Source organism: Cetorhinus maximus, chromosome 12 (genome assembly GCF_964194155.1).
Source record: "Cetorhinus maximus chromosome 12, sCetMax3.hap1.1, whole genome shotgun sequence".
NCBI classification, from domain to species: domain Eukaryota; kingdom Metazoa; phylum Chordata; class Chondrichthyes; order Lamniformes; family Cetorhinidae; genus Cetorhinus; species Cetorhinus maximus.
This window is the reverse complement of record NC_135890.1, coordinates 125,656,631-125,672,366: the sequence shown is the minus strand read 5'-3', so window position 1 is coordinate 125,672,366 and position 15,736 is coordinate 125,656,631. Positions and strand designations below refer to the sequence as shown.

The window sequence follows — 15,736 nt, the reverse complement described above, 5'->3', positions numbered from 1 at the left end:
ATCACCTCTCATTCTTCTAAACTCCAATGGGTATAGGACCAACCTGCTCAGCCTTTCCTCATCGGATAAGCCCCTCATCCCAGGAATGAGTTGACTGAACCTTCTCTGAACTGCTTCTAGTGCAGTTATATCCTTTTTCAAATGAGGTTAAAACTGTACACAGTATTCCAGATGTGGTCTCACCATGGTCCTGTACAGCTGCAGTAAAACATCCTGACTTTTATATTCCACTCCCCTTGCAATAAACAACAACATGCCACTTGCCTTCCTAATTACTTGCTGTACCTGCACACTAACACAATGTGGTTCATGTACCGGGACACCCAGTTCCCTCTGTACCTCAGAGTTCTGTAATCTCTCTCCATTTAAATAACGTGCTGCTTTTCTACTCTTCCTGCCAAAGTGCACAACTTCACATTTACCCACGTTATACTCGATCTGCCAAGTTTTTCCCCACTCACTTACTTAGCCTGTCTATACTCTTTGGCAAATACTCCATCTCCTCTTGACAACTTACTATCCAGCTTACCTTGATGCCGATGGCAAATTTAGCTACCGTACATTCGGTCCCTTCATTCAAATCATTGATATGTATTATAATTAGCTGAGGCCCCACAAGGAGTGATTTCCTTTTTTGAGAAGCTATCAGGACAGTGAGAGCACACAAGAATCAGAGTGATATAATCCTCAGCTTTTAGTGTTTTAATGTAGTCTCCTGTGATAATTACCAAATATGAGGTTTCCTGTTTTATGGTTTGAACAAAACCTCTCCTCCATGTGCAGCTCCTGCACTGTTCTTGGGATGATTTGAACCAGATGGTTACAATTAGTTTTTCTTTCCATAAATGGAGATATTTTTCATGGAAATGTTTAACAGCGTGTATTCCCATCATGGTGACTAGAGAAATCTGGCGGCAGAAACTGTTCTCAACTGCAGCCAACGATCTGGCAAATATTCTCCGATCAGATCCAAATGGTCCCAGGTAGTCCTGGTTCCTGATTGTGGCTCCACAGATGGTACCTTGTAAAGTAAATAAAACCCAGCACCAGCTGGAATTCCCAGTGGAGGTATCAGTCGGCAGGTGCTCAAGTAATTCACTCAACGCTGGGACCAATTTGTGAATTGCCACCAGAAACACAATTGCTTATTCATTAATATCAGTTAGTTCAGCAGTAATTTCTCAGCTGCGGTCTCCACACAGGATTCTGCTCTTGTCTTGGTGAAAGTGGCACACTTCTCAAAAGATTGAATCAAGATAACTGCTAGAAAGTAGAACTTTAGCTCACTCAGTGCAGAGACACCAGTCCAGTCCTGGGCCTCCGCTCAGGCTGCTGAACCCTGGGCCTCCGCTCAGGCTGCTGAACCCTGGGCCTCCGCTCAGGCTGCTGAACCCTGGGCCTCCGCTCAGGCTGCTGAGCCCTGGGCCTCCGCTCAGGCTGCTGAGCCCTGGGCCTCCGCTCAGGCTGCTGAGCCCTGGGCCTCCGCTCAGGCTGCTGAGCCCTGGGCCTCCGCTCAGGCTGCTGAGCCCTGGGCCTCCGCTCAGGCTGCTGAGCCCTGGGCCTCCGCTCAGGCTGCTGAGCCCTGGGCCTCCGCTCAGGCTGCTGAGCCCTGGGCCTCCGCTCAGGCTGCTGAGCCCTGGGCCTCCGCTCAGGCTGCTGAGCCCTGGGCCTCCGCTCAGGCTGCTGAGCCCTGGGCCTCCGCTCAGGCTGCTGAGCCCTGGGCCTCCGCTCAGGCTGCTGAGCCCTGGGCCTCCGCTCAGGCTGCTGAGCCCTGGGCCTCCGCTCAGGCTGCTGAGCCCTGGGCCTCCGCTCAGGCTGCTGAGCCCTGGGCCTCCGCTCAGGCTGCTGAGCCCTGGGCCTCCGCTCAGGCTGCTGAGCCCTGGGCCTCCGCTCAGGCTGCTGAGCCCTGGGCCTCCGCTCAGGCTGCTGAGCCCTGGGCCTCCGCTCAGGCTGCTGAGCCCTGGGCCTCCGCTCAGGCTGCTGAGCCCTGGGCCTCCGCTCAGGCTGCTGAGCCCTGGGCCTCCGCTCAGGCTGCTGAGCCCTGGGCCTCCGCTCAGGCTGCTGAGCCCTGGGCCTCCGCTCAGGCTGCTGAGCCCTGGGCCTCCGCTCAGGCTGCTGAGCCCTGGGCCTCCGCTCAGGCTGCTGAGCCCTGGGCCTCCGCTCAGGCTGCTGAGCCCTGGGCCTCCGCTCAGGCTGCTGAGCCCTGGGCCTCCGCTCAGGCTGCTGAGCCCTGGGCCTCCGCTCAGGCTGCTGAGCCCTGGGCCTCCGCTCAGGCTGCTGAGCCCTGGGCCTCCGCTCAGGCTGCTGAGCCCTGGGCCTCCGCTCAGGCTGCTGAGCCCTGGGCCTCCGCTCAGGCTGCTGAGCCCTGGGCCTCCGCTCAGGCTGCTGAGCCCTGGGCCTCCGCTCAGGCTGCTGAGCCCTGGGCCTACACTTTTTGAAGCTCTGGAACTTTATGTCAATGGCAGAAATAGAGAAGATTGGCACAATCTATTTATCAGAATAACTTCAGCCTGTTGGGACCCTTGATCTTCCTGATATATATTAATGACCTAGACCTTGGTGTACAGGGGACAATTTCAAAATTTGCAAATGACACGAAACTTGGAAGCATTGTGAACTGTGAAGAGGATAATGTAGAACTTCAAAAGGACATAGACAGGTTGGTGGAATGGGCAGATTGGTGGCAGATGAAATTTAATGCAGAGAAGTGTGAAGTGATTCATTTTGGTAGGAAGAACGCAAAGAGACAGTGTACAATTTTAAAGGGGGTGCAGGAGCAGAGGGACCAGGGTGTATATGTGCACAAATCATTGAATGTGGCAGGACAGGTTGAGGGTGTGGTTAATAAAGCCTACAGCACCCTGGGTTATATGGGGCATAGAGTATAAAAGCAAGGAAGTTATATTTAATTTGTTTAGTATACTGGTTCAGCCTCAGCTAGATTATTGCACCCAGCTTGGGTGCCACACTTTAGGAAGGATGTGAAGGTGTTGGAGAGAGTGCAGAAAAGATTCACGAGAATGGCTCCAGGGATAAGGAACTTCAGTTATGAAGATAGATTGGAGAAGTTGGGACTGTTTTCCTTGGAGAAGAGAAGGTTGAGAGGAGATTTGACAGAGGTATTCAAAATCAAGAGGGGCCTGGACAGAGTAGATAAGGAGAAACTGTTCTCATTGGTGGAGGGGTTGAGAACCAGAGGACACAGATTTAAGGAATTGGTAAAAGAAGCAATGGCTACATGGGGAAAAACTTTCACATAGCGAGTGGTTAGGGTCTGGAATGCACTGTCTGAGAGTGTGGGGGAGACAGATTCAATCGAAGCTTTGAAGAGGAAATTTGATTATTACCTGAAAAGGAAGAATGTGCAGGACTAAGGGAGAAGGCTCTTGGTGAATTGCTCCTATGGAGAGCCGGTACAGTTGTGATGGGCTGAATAGCCGCCTTCTGTGCTGTAACCACTCTGTGATTCAATTGACCTGATCTTGCTTTCCATTGATGAAAGGTGAAGAAAGTAAACTCTGTCATTTGAAGGGGCTGGCACAGGCACGGTAGGCTGAATGGCCTCCTGTGCTGTATTATTGGATGACTCTATGATCGGTGCTGCATTTCGAGTGTTAAAGTGACTAGGAAGCAGAAACATTGGGTGAGATTTTAACTCACTCATTTAATATTTACATAACACCTTTCACAACCTGTGCTCTTTAAAACTCTCTCTCCAAACCTCTTCATTTTGCTACTTTTCCTTCTGCTTTAAAAAGTCTCCCAAAGACCCATCATTTTTATTCTTAAAAGCATCTCAAGGATGCCAAGGAACAATGTTGGTTATTTCAATGTTCTGATGAATTTAGGGGATGTGTGCACAGGCTGCCAAATGAAGGAGAAATTTATTTAACCCCAGACAGGATCTCAGGTAGAACTGGTGACAGTTAAATTACAGAAATATGCTGAACCATAGATGCAGCATGAAACACTGCAGCATCTACTGATATTTGGTTAGTCAGTGAATGTCAGCTGTCTGCTTCATGATGATAATGGTCAGCTACCCCCTGCCTTCACTTCCTCTTACAAGCTCAATGGAACATCAATTGGATTACAGTTGGAATCAGACACTCCAGCCTTTTCTCTTGCCTAGTATGTGTTGTCCAGGTCTCACCGTTGTAGAGGAGTGTGCTGAGGACACAGGCTTGGTAAACTCGCAGTTTGGTTTCTCAGTCAGGTTACTGTTGTTCCAAACTCTCTTACTCAGCTTAGACACAACAGCTCCAGCTTTTGCGATGTGTGTAAAAACAAAAAGCTAAAAGCTACTGCGGATGCTGGAAATCCAAAACAAAATAAAAACAGAATTACCTGGAAAAACTCAGCAAGTCTGGCAGCATCGGCGGAGAAGAAATCAGTTAACGTTTCGAGCCCTCATGGCCCTTTGGCAGAACTGCAGCATAGTTTCAACAAGGGAGAAATATAAATTGGTTTAAGGTGGGTGGGGGGCGGGGGGGAAGAGACACATTGAGGGTGTGGTGTGAGCAGATAATCAAAAGATGTCAGAGACAAAAGGGTCAAAGAGGTGTTGAAGGTGGTGGTCTTTGTCTGAGAAAAGTGCTAATTAAGAATGGAAGACAGGATATTCAAAGTACAGCTCTAGTGGGGGTGGGGTGGAAAGACTAAAGGTTTTGGTTTTAGATTTAAAAATAATGGAAATAGGTGGGGAAAGAAGAATCTATATAAATTATTGAAAAAAAAAGGCGGGTGGGGGGGGAAAAGAAACGGGGTGGGGATGGGGGGAGGGGGAGTTTAAGATCTAAAGTTGTTGAATTCAATATTCAGCCCAGAAGGCTGTAAAGTGCCTAGTTGGAAGATGAGGTGCTGTTCCTCCAGTTTGCGTTGGGCTTCACTGGAACAATGCAGCAAGCCAAGGACAGACATGTGGGCAAGAGAACAGGGTGGAGTGTTAAAATGGCAAGCGACAGGGAGGTTTGGGTCTTTCTTGCGGACAGACCGCAGGTGTTCCGCAAAACGGTCGCCCAGTTTGCGTTTGGTCTCTCCAATGTAGAGGAGACCGCATTGGGAGCAACGAATGCAGTAGACTAAGTTAGGGGAAATGCAAGTGAAATGCTGCTTCACTTGAAAGGAGTGTTTGGGCCCTTGGACGGTGAGGAGAGAGGAAGTGAAGGGGCAGGTGTTGCATCTTCTGCGTGGGCATGGGGAGGTGCCATAAGTGGGGGTTGAGGACACCCTGGTCCACTCCTCCATCACCCCCTACTCCTCAACCCCCACTTATGGCACCTCCCCATGCCCACGCAGAAGATGCAACACCTGCCCCTTCACTTCCTCTCTCCTCACCGTCCAAGGGCCCAAACACTCCTTTCAAGTGAAGCAGCATTTCACTTGCATTTCCCCTAACTTAGTCTACTGCATTCGTTGCTCCCAATGCGGTCTCCTCTACATTGGAGAGACCAAACGCAAACTGGGCGACCGTTTTGCGGAACACCTGCGGTCTGTCCGCAAGAAAGACCCAAACCTCCCTGTCGCTTGCCATTTTAACACTCCACCCTGTTCTCTTGCCCACATGTCTGTCCTTGGCTTGCTGCATTGTTCCAGTGAAGCCCAACGCAAACTGGAGGAACAGCACCTCATCTTCCGACTAGGCACTTTACAGCCTTCTGGGCTGAATATTGAATTCAACAACTTTAGATCTTAAACTCCCCCTCCCCCCATCCCCACCCCGTTTCTTTTCCCCCCCCACCCGCCTTTTTTTTCAATAATTTATATAGATTCTTCTTTCCCCACCTATTTCCATTATTTTTAAATCTAAAACCAAAACCTTTAGTCTTTCCACCCCACCCCCACTAGAGCTGTACTTTGAATATCCTGTCTTCCATTCTTAATTAGCACTTTTCTCAGACAAAGACCACCACCTTCAACACCTCTTTGACCCTTTTGTCTCTGACATCTTTTGATTATCTGCTCACACCACACCCTCAATGTGTCTCTTCCCCCCCACCCACCTTAAACCAATTTATATTTCTCTCTTGTTGAAACTATGCTTCAGTTCTGCCGAAGGGCCATGAGGGCTCGAAACGTTGACTGATTTCTTCTCCGCCGATGCTGCCAGACTTGCTGAGTTTTTCCAGGTAATTCTGTTTTTATTTTGTTTGCGATGTGTGTGTTGATTTAGCATCAAGTGACAGATTGCTGGTGATTGCGGAGCCTAGATATGTGAAACTATCAACAATCTCCAGCGTCACATTGTCAATGCTGATAGGTGGGGCTGTGACAACATGCTGGGCCATGACATTTGTCTTCCTGATGCTGATGGTCAGACTAAACTCTTCACAGGCATGAGACAGTCTTTGTTTGGAATGCTCGTGCGGTATTGTCAGCGTACAGCAACTCTCTGATGTGGATTTGGGGCACCTTTGTCTTGAATGTCAGGTGAGTGAGGCTGAACAGCTTTCAGTCAGTTCTGGTATGTAAGTCGACTCCCTCTGTAGGTGACCTGAAGGAATATGACAGCAGCAAAGAGAAGAATAGGCCAAAGAGTGTTGGTGCCAGAACACAACCTTGTTTGACTCACTGTGGATCAACGAGGGTTCCGATGTTGCCCTGTCATAGCTGCCCAGCATGTTGTCTTGGAAAGAGGAGATCACATTGAGCAGCTTCGGTGAGCAGCCAGTTTTCTCCAGCAGCTGAAATAGACCAGCTCTGCTCACATGGTTGAAGTCTTAGTGAGATTGTTGAGGGCAGTTTACAGTGGTCTCCTTTGTTCCTGGCATTTCTCTACCAGACTGAGAAGATCATGTCAATTGTAGGCCTTTCAGTTCTGAAACCACACTGGGATTCTGGGTAGATACGTTCAGCCAGGATCTGCACTCTGACCAAGGCAGTGGGCGAAAACGTTTCCTGTGATGCTCAGCAGGGAGATGCCTCGCTGGCTGTTGCAATCGCTGCAGGTGCCCTTGTTCTTGCACTGGGTCACAATCTTCACATCTTGCATATCCCGGGGCACTGCCCCTTCCCTCCAGCAGAGACAGAAGTTTGTGCAGTTGCTGCAGGAGTGCCAGTTTCCTATGCTCAATGAGTTCAGGCGGTGTAGTATCAGCACCTGGAGCTTTGTCCGTGGGGAAGGGAGTCAATAGCTTTGCTAAGCTCCTCCACTGTGAGTTCGATATCCAGCTCTACCCTGACAGGCAGGCTTACTGTGGTGTCTAGAGTTCCCCAGTGCCAGTACTCTCTCAAGAATACAACTCAAGGTAGTGTTCCACCCATCTCTCCAACTGTTTATAGCAGTCGGTGATGACCTCCTCTGCCTTATATACGGTACCCAATATGGTATATTCCTCAGGGTGCTCTTGCGAGCGGGCCAGGGAATGCTTGGCTCTTCATACGGTTGGGTATTTGGAGTGAGTTTTAATTTAACTCTACTCTGTAGTACTGTGAGCTGCTAAATCCAAGCAACAGCCATTTCGGCACTTTGATAATATTCCTATAATTTATATGTTCATGTTTTGCAGGTGTTATGTTCTACCTTTCCAGTAATGCCTTACCTCTAGCTGGGTCATTTCCTAATAGGAAATCTTTAATATGTAACTTAGACACAATCCCACAACTACAATACCAGAAATTAAACCACATTTTAAATTAACTTTATACCACAGAGCAGTTAAACAACGCCCATTAATGCCCTGTATCAACACATTTTTATATTGTGAAATTTCTGGAAGAATATCTCCTTCACTTGCCATCATCAAATAATGAACTGACCCTCTTGAAGAATATTAATTTGCTTGAAAGCTTTACTGGACAAAAATGGGGACATTCACCCTTGAACGCAAAGCTTTTATAGTTTTTTATGCATTGATCAATTTCAACAGTAATTATATTCGAAGCTACCAGTGTGTCAGAAGGTCCCCCTACAGCATTTCCTGAAGACACACTATGCACTCCCACAAGTGCTACAGGTTTGCTATTTAGTTTCCAACACTCTACCTTCACATGCCCTCTTTTATGACAAAAATTACATGTTCAAGCCCTTGAATCATATTTATCTTCCATACTTTTTTATGACCGTGATCATCGGTCTCTTCATTTCTCTTATCTTCTTCACTGTAACCAGTATTCTGTTCATTATCAAATCTCTTATCTCTCCAGTTTCTGCGCGAATTTGCAAACAAAATCTTACTGCTACTCACATGCTTGTGAGACAATTTGTAATATCAGCCATTACAGCAGCTGCCCTTACCTTAGAAGCTTTATGATCTTCTAGGTGTGATCTTATTCCTAAAGGGACACTATTTTTAATATTTTCCATTAGCATTGCTTCTTTAAGGGTTTTCAAGTTCTTGTTTAATTTTCATAGATTTTATACCATCTATCAAACATTATTTCCTTTTCTTTGGCAAATTCCTCAAAAGTCTGATTCTGTTTCTTCCTTAGATTTGTTTACCTTTGCCTTTAATCTTCCAGAAATAACTCGCGGACATTTAGACCAGCAGTTTTCACTGTATCATAGTCATTGGATTTTTTATGTGAAAAGGGTGATACACTTTAAAAGTTTCCCCTAGGAACATATTCTGTGATAAAATTGTCCAACTTTCTTGTGGCCATTGCAACTTTGTTGCTATTTTCTCAAATGACACAAAATGCGTTTCATTTCCTTCCTCACTGAATTTAGGCACTAAGCAAATGTTCCTTACCAAATCAAAACCAGGAGCTCAATCTGAGTCAATGTCAAGTTTTCCTACCACCTCCTGTTTGTGTAATCGAAGCTTTTCATTGTCCAGTACAAATTTCCTCACTTCTCTAACTCCTTGAAATTCTAATTCAAATTTTCACATTTCTCTCTCTTTTCAATTTGAGTTGTTTATTTTGTTACCTAATTCTGCCTAACTCGATTTGAATGCTATCTGGATCACCTTTTCCTCTTCAAGGTTTAGGTGTTGAGCCAATACTTTAAGAATCTCTGCCTTTTTCCATCCTTCTTTTAAATCTACTCCTATTTTCTCTGCCACAGTCTTCAAATGAACCTTTGTTAACTATTGCAGGACACACACACAGGCCCTCTCTGAAAATACTTAAGCAGTGAAACTCGGCATGTTAACTTTTTAGTGAATACAGCAGAAGTAACTGTGAAATCTTGTTCATTTAAACTCTGGCAAATTCCAGTGTACTCATTACAGCCTCTGGATTCATATCCCACCAGAGCGCCTAACTTGTTATGACCCCCATACAGACTGATAACTTTTAAAAACGGATTTGAATTCCCAGTAACCGGCTCAAATAACCCCACAACAAGTGTTCACATTTTAAGACTTTTACTGTAACAAGCTCAAATCAACATTAACTAAACATTACTTAGTAGGAACTAACGCACTAAACTACAGTAGCGATATCCCCATTTGACTACCTAACATTACCAAAAACCCAATGCTGTGTTTTATGCATTAAACCACGCTTTCTGCAGGATTGTAGTCTTTACAGGAACCTGTTCAAAGTTACCCCCAGTTTCCAATGGGTTTGCTTCTCTCCATTTCACTGAATCGCAAAGTCATGTGTTCATCAAAAGTTGTTTCCCTCAGTCTTCTGAGAATTCTCGAACCAAATTCCAGGAGCAAGGGTCACTCCCAGCGACTCCTTCTCAAGGCCACACCAGGGCAATCTTTCAGTGTCCTTAAATCTCTATAGGTCCCATCTCTTCAACCCGAGAACAAACTCCCATCAGCATTCTGCCTGGTGGCTAACAGAAAGCATCCTTTTCCTCTGCTTTTCAAGCAGCTGCTGTTTTCCTGGCTCTCTCTCTCCGGGACACACTCTGGGTGGAATTTTCTGTGCCCGTTGGCATCAAGCATTTTTGGGGGCGTGAGCGGACAATATGGCGGGAAGGCCAAAAATTGGTTTCACGATGTCATGAAACCAGTTTATAATCGTCCGTTCTGCCCATCAATGGTGGGCCGCATTTCCTGCACTCGGACATCGGGATTTCATTGTAATGCATATCATTATAAGCCCAGGTCGCTGAAATCATCCCCCCACACTCGATCAACTGGGCACGCCGATGTGTTTCACAACTGAACTTAAGTGACATGCACCTGGCGAGCTGCACTTCACTCGGGATTTTGAGGCTTGTTTGCCAACCTTACTTTGGGCAGCACTTGTGGTCATCAGCGCCAGGCCTCACAGGCAGCACCACAGCACTTTTAGGGGGGTTTACAGGCAGGTCTCTACTTACCAGACCAGCCATAAGGCGAGGGTGGCTTTTCAACAGCTGCAAGGTTAGGGCTTGCTTGGGGGAGGGGGAGAAGTGGCCTCAGGCAAGGGAAGAGGCTGCAAGACGAGGGCTGTACTGGGGAAGGCGGGTATCCCAGGGTGTGGGTGGGGACACATGTTGATCTGTGAAAGTGGCTTCAAGATGGTGAGGGCTGAGGAGGCAGTCTCCAGAGGAGATGAGGCCAGATGGAGATGTGAGGGTGTGTGTGAGACAGTGAGTGGTGATGTCCCTAGAGCTGGCAGTGAGTGAGATGCCAGTGAATGTGTGATGGGCTTGAGTGTGTGAGTTTAGAGTGATAAGATGGTTGCCTTACCCTGGCTACATGGATGTGATCATTCTCTTTCTGCATTGGATGGCCAACCTCTTGTGCAGCATTGGCACTGATCACCACTGTCATCGCCTCCCAAGCCAGAGTAGTGAGATTGCTGGACTTCCTGTGGTCAGAGCGGGGGGTAGAAGACATCACAGTGGACCCCCACAGTCCCCAAAAGACATTCCAGGGACATGTCACTGAATTGAGGGGGCTGCAGTCTTTTTGCCTTTCGGGGTCTTGTCTTCTGTGTAGCAGTCCTGTGCTGGAAGCACTGAGAGGCGTGCGTGTGGCTGCACTTTAAATGTGGCATTGGTGTGCGGAAGCAGCGAGCTGATGGTATGGCAGGCAAATGAGAGCCCGCCCGCCATCAAATCGGCGTGTTTCCCAGGAGGGCATGATTAATGAGGGACGATATGGTGTGAAAAGCCGCCATTGCGGCTGGTGGGTAAAATGTTCTTTTTCCCACCCTGCGAATCTGGGACGATTCCGCCCACTGTCTCTTCTGGTAAGTAAGGCCGGCTGCCTTTTCCTGTTCTCTAGATGTTAAAAATTGGCACCTTGCTTTCGAGAGCGCTTGACCTGGGCCCCTGTCCCCATGACAACCAGGTTACATGGGCTTACTACCAGGTGGAACTAGTAGGAGGTCACATACCCCTCTCCACTATTCCATTTTACCATGAATCAAAGGAGACAGTTTACAACGTAGCTGTTTTATAAAGTCCAGCAGTCTTAACAAAGGCTTTATAAATGATTTAAATGGTTAAATTTTTATAGCCAGTTGGATGTGTCATTCATTCTTTAGAAATTGGAAATGTTTATTTGCCAAGTTGATGACTCGTGCTGAAAGTATTCAGAGCAAATGTATGGGCCACTGGCGTTGGCTCTCAGTTTTACGGAGATAATGGAATTCTTCCTGCTGCTTTCTATACATTCAAATAAGCCACAGGAAATTTAAACCATTTTTGGCACATGGTTTTGATCTTGTTTAAATAGCAATCCATGGAATAAAAACAAGGAAATATTTGTGTTTTTTATCCAAGTTTGTAACTGAGTCAAGTATTAACTCTGAATAAAAATATTTTCGGATAGTTTTGTCCAAGCCATCTGTTTATGATCATGTATTTTTCTAGTAAATATAAGCCACGATTTGATTAAAGTGAGATTTAGTTTTTCTTTCATTTTTTTTTACAGAACTTGGATGTGGTTGGCAGAGTCCGAATGCAGATAACTCCAGGAATTTCTTCTTTCACTAGTTAGAGGTGATTGATTTCGATCATGTCAGGATCGAATCAGCCTGTAACGCACAACAGGCTGCGACCAGAGCAAAGATTCCCCGCTCACACTCCGCCATTTGAACTTCATTTAACCAGGTCACAGACGGTAAGGAAATGCCATTGTTACATTACCATCATTATTAGTAACAATTTGATAACAACTTCTTCTGGTTTTTATTCAAATTAATTCCAATGGAAATTGGAAACTACCCTGTGTGTTCGGGTGATATGCACCAGTTAGTCACAAATACGTTACAAGAAGTTATACGTACACTCAGTATGTGAGCTGCTCTTCTCCCTTTGATCACACTCTTCAGTAACTGACCAAGTTGTTCTGCAGCAGCATCAAATCAGCCTTTACAGTAATCTTGTACTTTCCTGTCTGTGATGGGTTCAGATCACACTCTCTTACAAAAATCACTTTAAGCTACAATTATCCAATGATACAATAAGTAGAAGGTATCTAGACCAGAATCAGGGGATTACTGTTCTTAGAATTTAGCATTTATAGTACAAATCTAGCCCTAGGGAACATATAGTTAATAAGGAGTCAATAAGCAGTTATTAGATTTAAGTTAATTTATTAAATAGTTCTAGAAATGGCAGTTGCTGGGGTGAAGTGCTTCACCTGTGGGATGTGGGAAATCTGTGACGCTTCAAGTGTCCCGGACACCTACATCTGCAGGAAGTGTCCCCAATTGCAGCTCCTCACAGACCCGCATGGATAGGTTGGAGCAGCAGTTGGATGCACTTAGGAGCATTCAGGTGGCGGAAAGCGTCATTGACAGGAGTTTTACAGACGTGGTCACACCCAAGGTACAGACAGATAGATGGGTGGCCGCTAGAAGGGGCAGGCAGTCAGTGCAGAAATCCCTGTGGCTGTCCCCCTCTCTAACAGGTATACCGTTTTGGATACTGTTGGGGGGGATGGCCTATCAGGGGAAAACAACAGCAGTAGCAGAGCAGTGGCACCACGGCTGTCTCTGTTGTTCAGCAGGGGGTGGTCAAAGCACAGAAGAGCAATTGTCATAGGGGACTCTATAGTCAGGGGTTCAGATAGGCGCTTCTGTGGTCGTGAAAGAGACACCAGGATGGTATGTTGCCTCCCTGGTGCCAGGGTCCAGGATGTCTCTGATCGGGTACGGGACATTCTGAAGGGGGAGGGAGAACAGCCAGAGGTCGTGGTACACATTGGTACTAACAACATAGGCGGGAAGAGTGACGAGGTCCTGCAGTGGGAGTTCAGGGAGTTACGCAGAAAGTTAAAAAACAGGACCTCTAGAGTAATCTCAGGATTACTCCCTGTGCCATGTGCCAGTGAGGCTAGAAATCGGAAGATAGTGCAGCTAAACACGTGGCTGAACAGATGGTATAGAAGGGAGGGTTTCCGATATCTGGATCATTGGGATCTCTTCTGGGGCAGGTGGGACCTGTACAAGAAGGACGGGTTGCATCTAAACTGGAGAGGCACCAATATCCTGGCTGCGAGGTTTGCTAATGTCACTCGGGAAGGTTTAAACTAGTATGGCAGGGGGGTGAGAACCAGAGCAATAGGTCAGCAGGTGAAATAAATGACTGGGAACCAGTGAATATGGCCAGTAGGACTAAGAGAAAGAGCAGGCAGGGAGAAATTACTGAACACAGTGGGACTGGGAGTCTGAAATGCATTTGTTTCAATGCGAGAAGTATAACAGGCAAGGCAGATGAGCTTAGAGCTTGGATTAGTACTTGGGACTATGATGTTATTGCTATTACAGAGACTTGGTTGAAGGATGGACAGGATTGGCAGATAAATGTTCCAGGATTTAGATGTTTCAGGCAGGATAGAGAGGGATGTAGAAGAGGTGGGGGAGTTGCACTGCTGGTTAAGGTGAATATCACAGCTGTACGACAGGAGGGCACCTCGGAGGGCTCATGCAGCGAGGCAATATGGGTAGAGCTCCGGAATAGGAAGGGTGCAGTCACAATGTTGGGGGTTTACTATAGGCCTCTCAATTGCCGGCGGGAGATTGAGGAACAGTTATATAGGCAGATTTTGGAAAGATGTAAAAGCAATAGGGTTGTTGTGGTGGGTGATTTTAACTTTCCCTATATTGACTGGGCATCACTTCGTGCTAGGGGTTTGGATGGTGCAGAATTTGTAAGGTGCATCCAGGAGGGCTTCCTGAGACAATATGTAGATAGTCCAACTAGGGAAGGGGCAATACTGGACCTGGTATTAGGGAATGAACCCAGCCAGGTGGTCAAAGTTTCAGTAGGAGAGCATTTCGGGAAAAGTGACCATAATTCAGTAAGTTTCAAGGCACTGGTGGATAAGGATAACAGGAGTCCTCGGGTTAAGGTGCTTAACTGGGGGAAGGCTAATTATAACAATATTAGGCAGGAACTGAGGAATCTAGACTGGAGGCGGATGTTTGAGGGCAAATCAACAACTGACATGTGGGGGGCTTTCAAACATCAGTTGATAAGAATTCAGGACCCGCATGTTCCTGCTAGGATGAAGGATAAGTATGGCAAGTTTCAGGAACCTTGGATAAGGAAGGATATTGTGAGATTAGTCAAAAAGAAAGGGGAAGCATTCGTAAGGGCTAGAAGGCTGGGAACAAATGAAGCCCGTGGAGAATACAAAGAAAGTAGGAAGAAACTTAAGCAAGGAGTCAGGGGGGCTAAAAGGGGTCATGAAAAGTCACTGGCAACCAGGATTAAGGAAAATCCCAAGGCCTTTTATACATATATAAAAAGCAAGAGGGTAGCCAGGGAAAGGGTAGACCCACTCAGGGACAGAGGTGGGAATTTGTGTGTGGAGCCAGAAGAAATGGGAGAGATACTAAATGAGTACTTCTCATCAGTATTCACCAAAAAGAAGGACTTAGTGGTCGATTTGTCTAGGGAAGAATGTGTAGATAGCCTGGATCATGTTGAGATCAAAAAAGAGGAGGTGTTAGGTGTCTTGAAGAATATTAAGCTGGATAAGTTCCCAGGGCCAGAAGGGAACTACCCCAGAGTACTGGGGGAGGCAAGGGAGGAGATTGCTGGGGCCTTGACAGAAATCTTTGTATCCTCACTGGCTACAGGTGAGGTCCCAGAGGACTGGAGAATGGCCAATGTTGTTCCATTGTTTAAGAAGGGTGGCAGGGATAATTCAGGAAATTACAAGCCGGTGAGCCTTACGTCAGTGGTAGGGAAATTATTGGGGAAGATTCTTCGTGACAGGATTTACTACCGTTTGGAAGCAAATGGACGTATTAGTGAGAGGCAGCATGGTTTTGTGAAGGGGAGGTCGTGTCTGACTAACTTGATTAAGTTTTTCGAGGAAGTGACAAAGATGATTAACGATGGAAGGGCAGTGGATGTTATCTACATGGATTTCAGTAAGGCCTTTGACAAGGTCCCTCATGGCAGACTGGTACAGAAGGTAAAGTCGCACGGGATCAGTGGTGAGCTGGCAAGATGGATACAGAATTGGCTTGGTCATAGAAGACAGAGGGTAGCAGTGGAAGGGTGCTTTTCTGAATGGAGAGCTGTGACTAGTGGTGTTCCGCAGGGATCAGTGCTGGGACCTTTGCTGTTTGTAGTATACGTAAATGATTTGGAGGAAAATGTAACTGGGCTAATTAGTAAGTTTGCAGACGACACTAAGGTTGGAGGAGTTGCAGATAGTGAAGAGGATTGTCAAAGGATACAACGGGATATAGATCGTTTGGAGACTTGGGCGGAGAAATGGCAGATGGAGTTTAATCTGGACAAATGCGAGGTAATGCATTTTGGAAGGTCTAATACAGGTAGGAATTATACAGTAAATGGCAGAACCTTTAAGTGCATTGACGGGCAGAGGGATCTGGGTGTACAGGTCCACAGGTCACTGAAAGTGGCAACGCAGGTGGATAA

General features: G+C 46.7%; 2 protein-coding genes across 2 annotated transcripts in view; one reads left to right on the top strand and one right to left on the bottom strand.

The window, feature by feature from the left end:
• Nucleotides 1-15,736, top strand: part of ncor2 (nuclear receptor corepressor 2) — a 278,572-nt gene that overhangs the window by 28,485 nt on the left and 234,351 nt on the right. Inside the window, exon 2 of the mRNA XM_078554604.1 lies at nucleotides 11,766-11,954. Within this exon, the coding sequence (XP_078410730.1) occupies nucleotides 11,850-11,954 (105 nt within the window). The 5' untranslated portion in view covers nucleotides 11,766-11,849. The remainder of the gene's footprint in view (nucleotides 1-11,765; nucleotides 11,955-15,736) is intronic.
• Nucleotides 1,288-6,991, bottom strand: LOC144688020 (uncharacterized). Its single transcript, XM_078554673.1, has 2 exons — nucleotides 6,893-6,991; nucleotides 1,288-2,448 (listed from the first exon to the last, which is right to left on the bottom strand). Exons 1-2 carry the CDS (start codon nucleotides 6,989-6,991, stop codon nucleotides 1,288-1,290), a joined length of 1,260 nt encoding a protein of 419 aa, XP_078410799.1.

Excerpts from the sequence above, each read along its gene's own strand:
- LOC144688020 (XM_078554673.1), bottom strand. The coding sequence starts at position 6,991 with ATGCAAGATGTGAAGATTGTGACCCAGTGCAAGAACAAGGGCACCTGC. Across the intron at positions 2,449-6,892 it reads TGCTGAGCATCACAGGAAAC|TTCCAGAGCTTCAAAAAGTG; the intron begins GTTTTCGCCCAC and ends ATTGACATAAAG.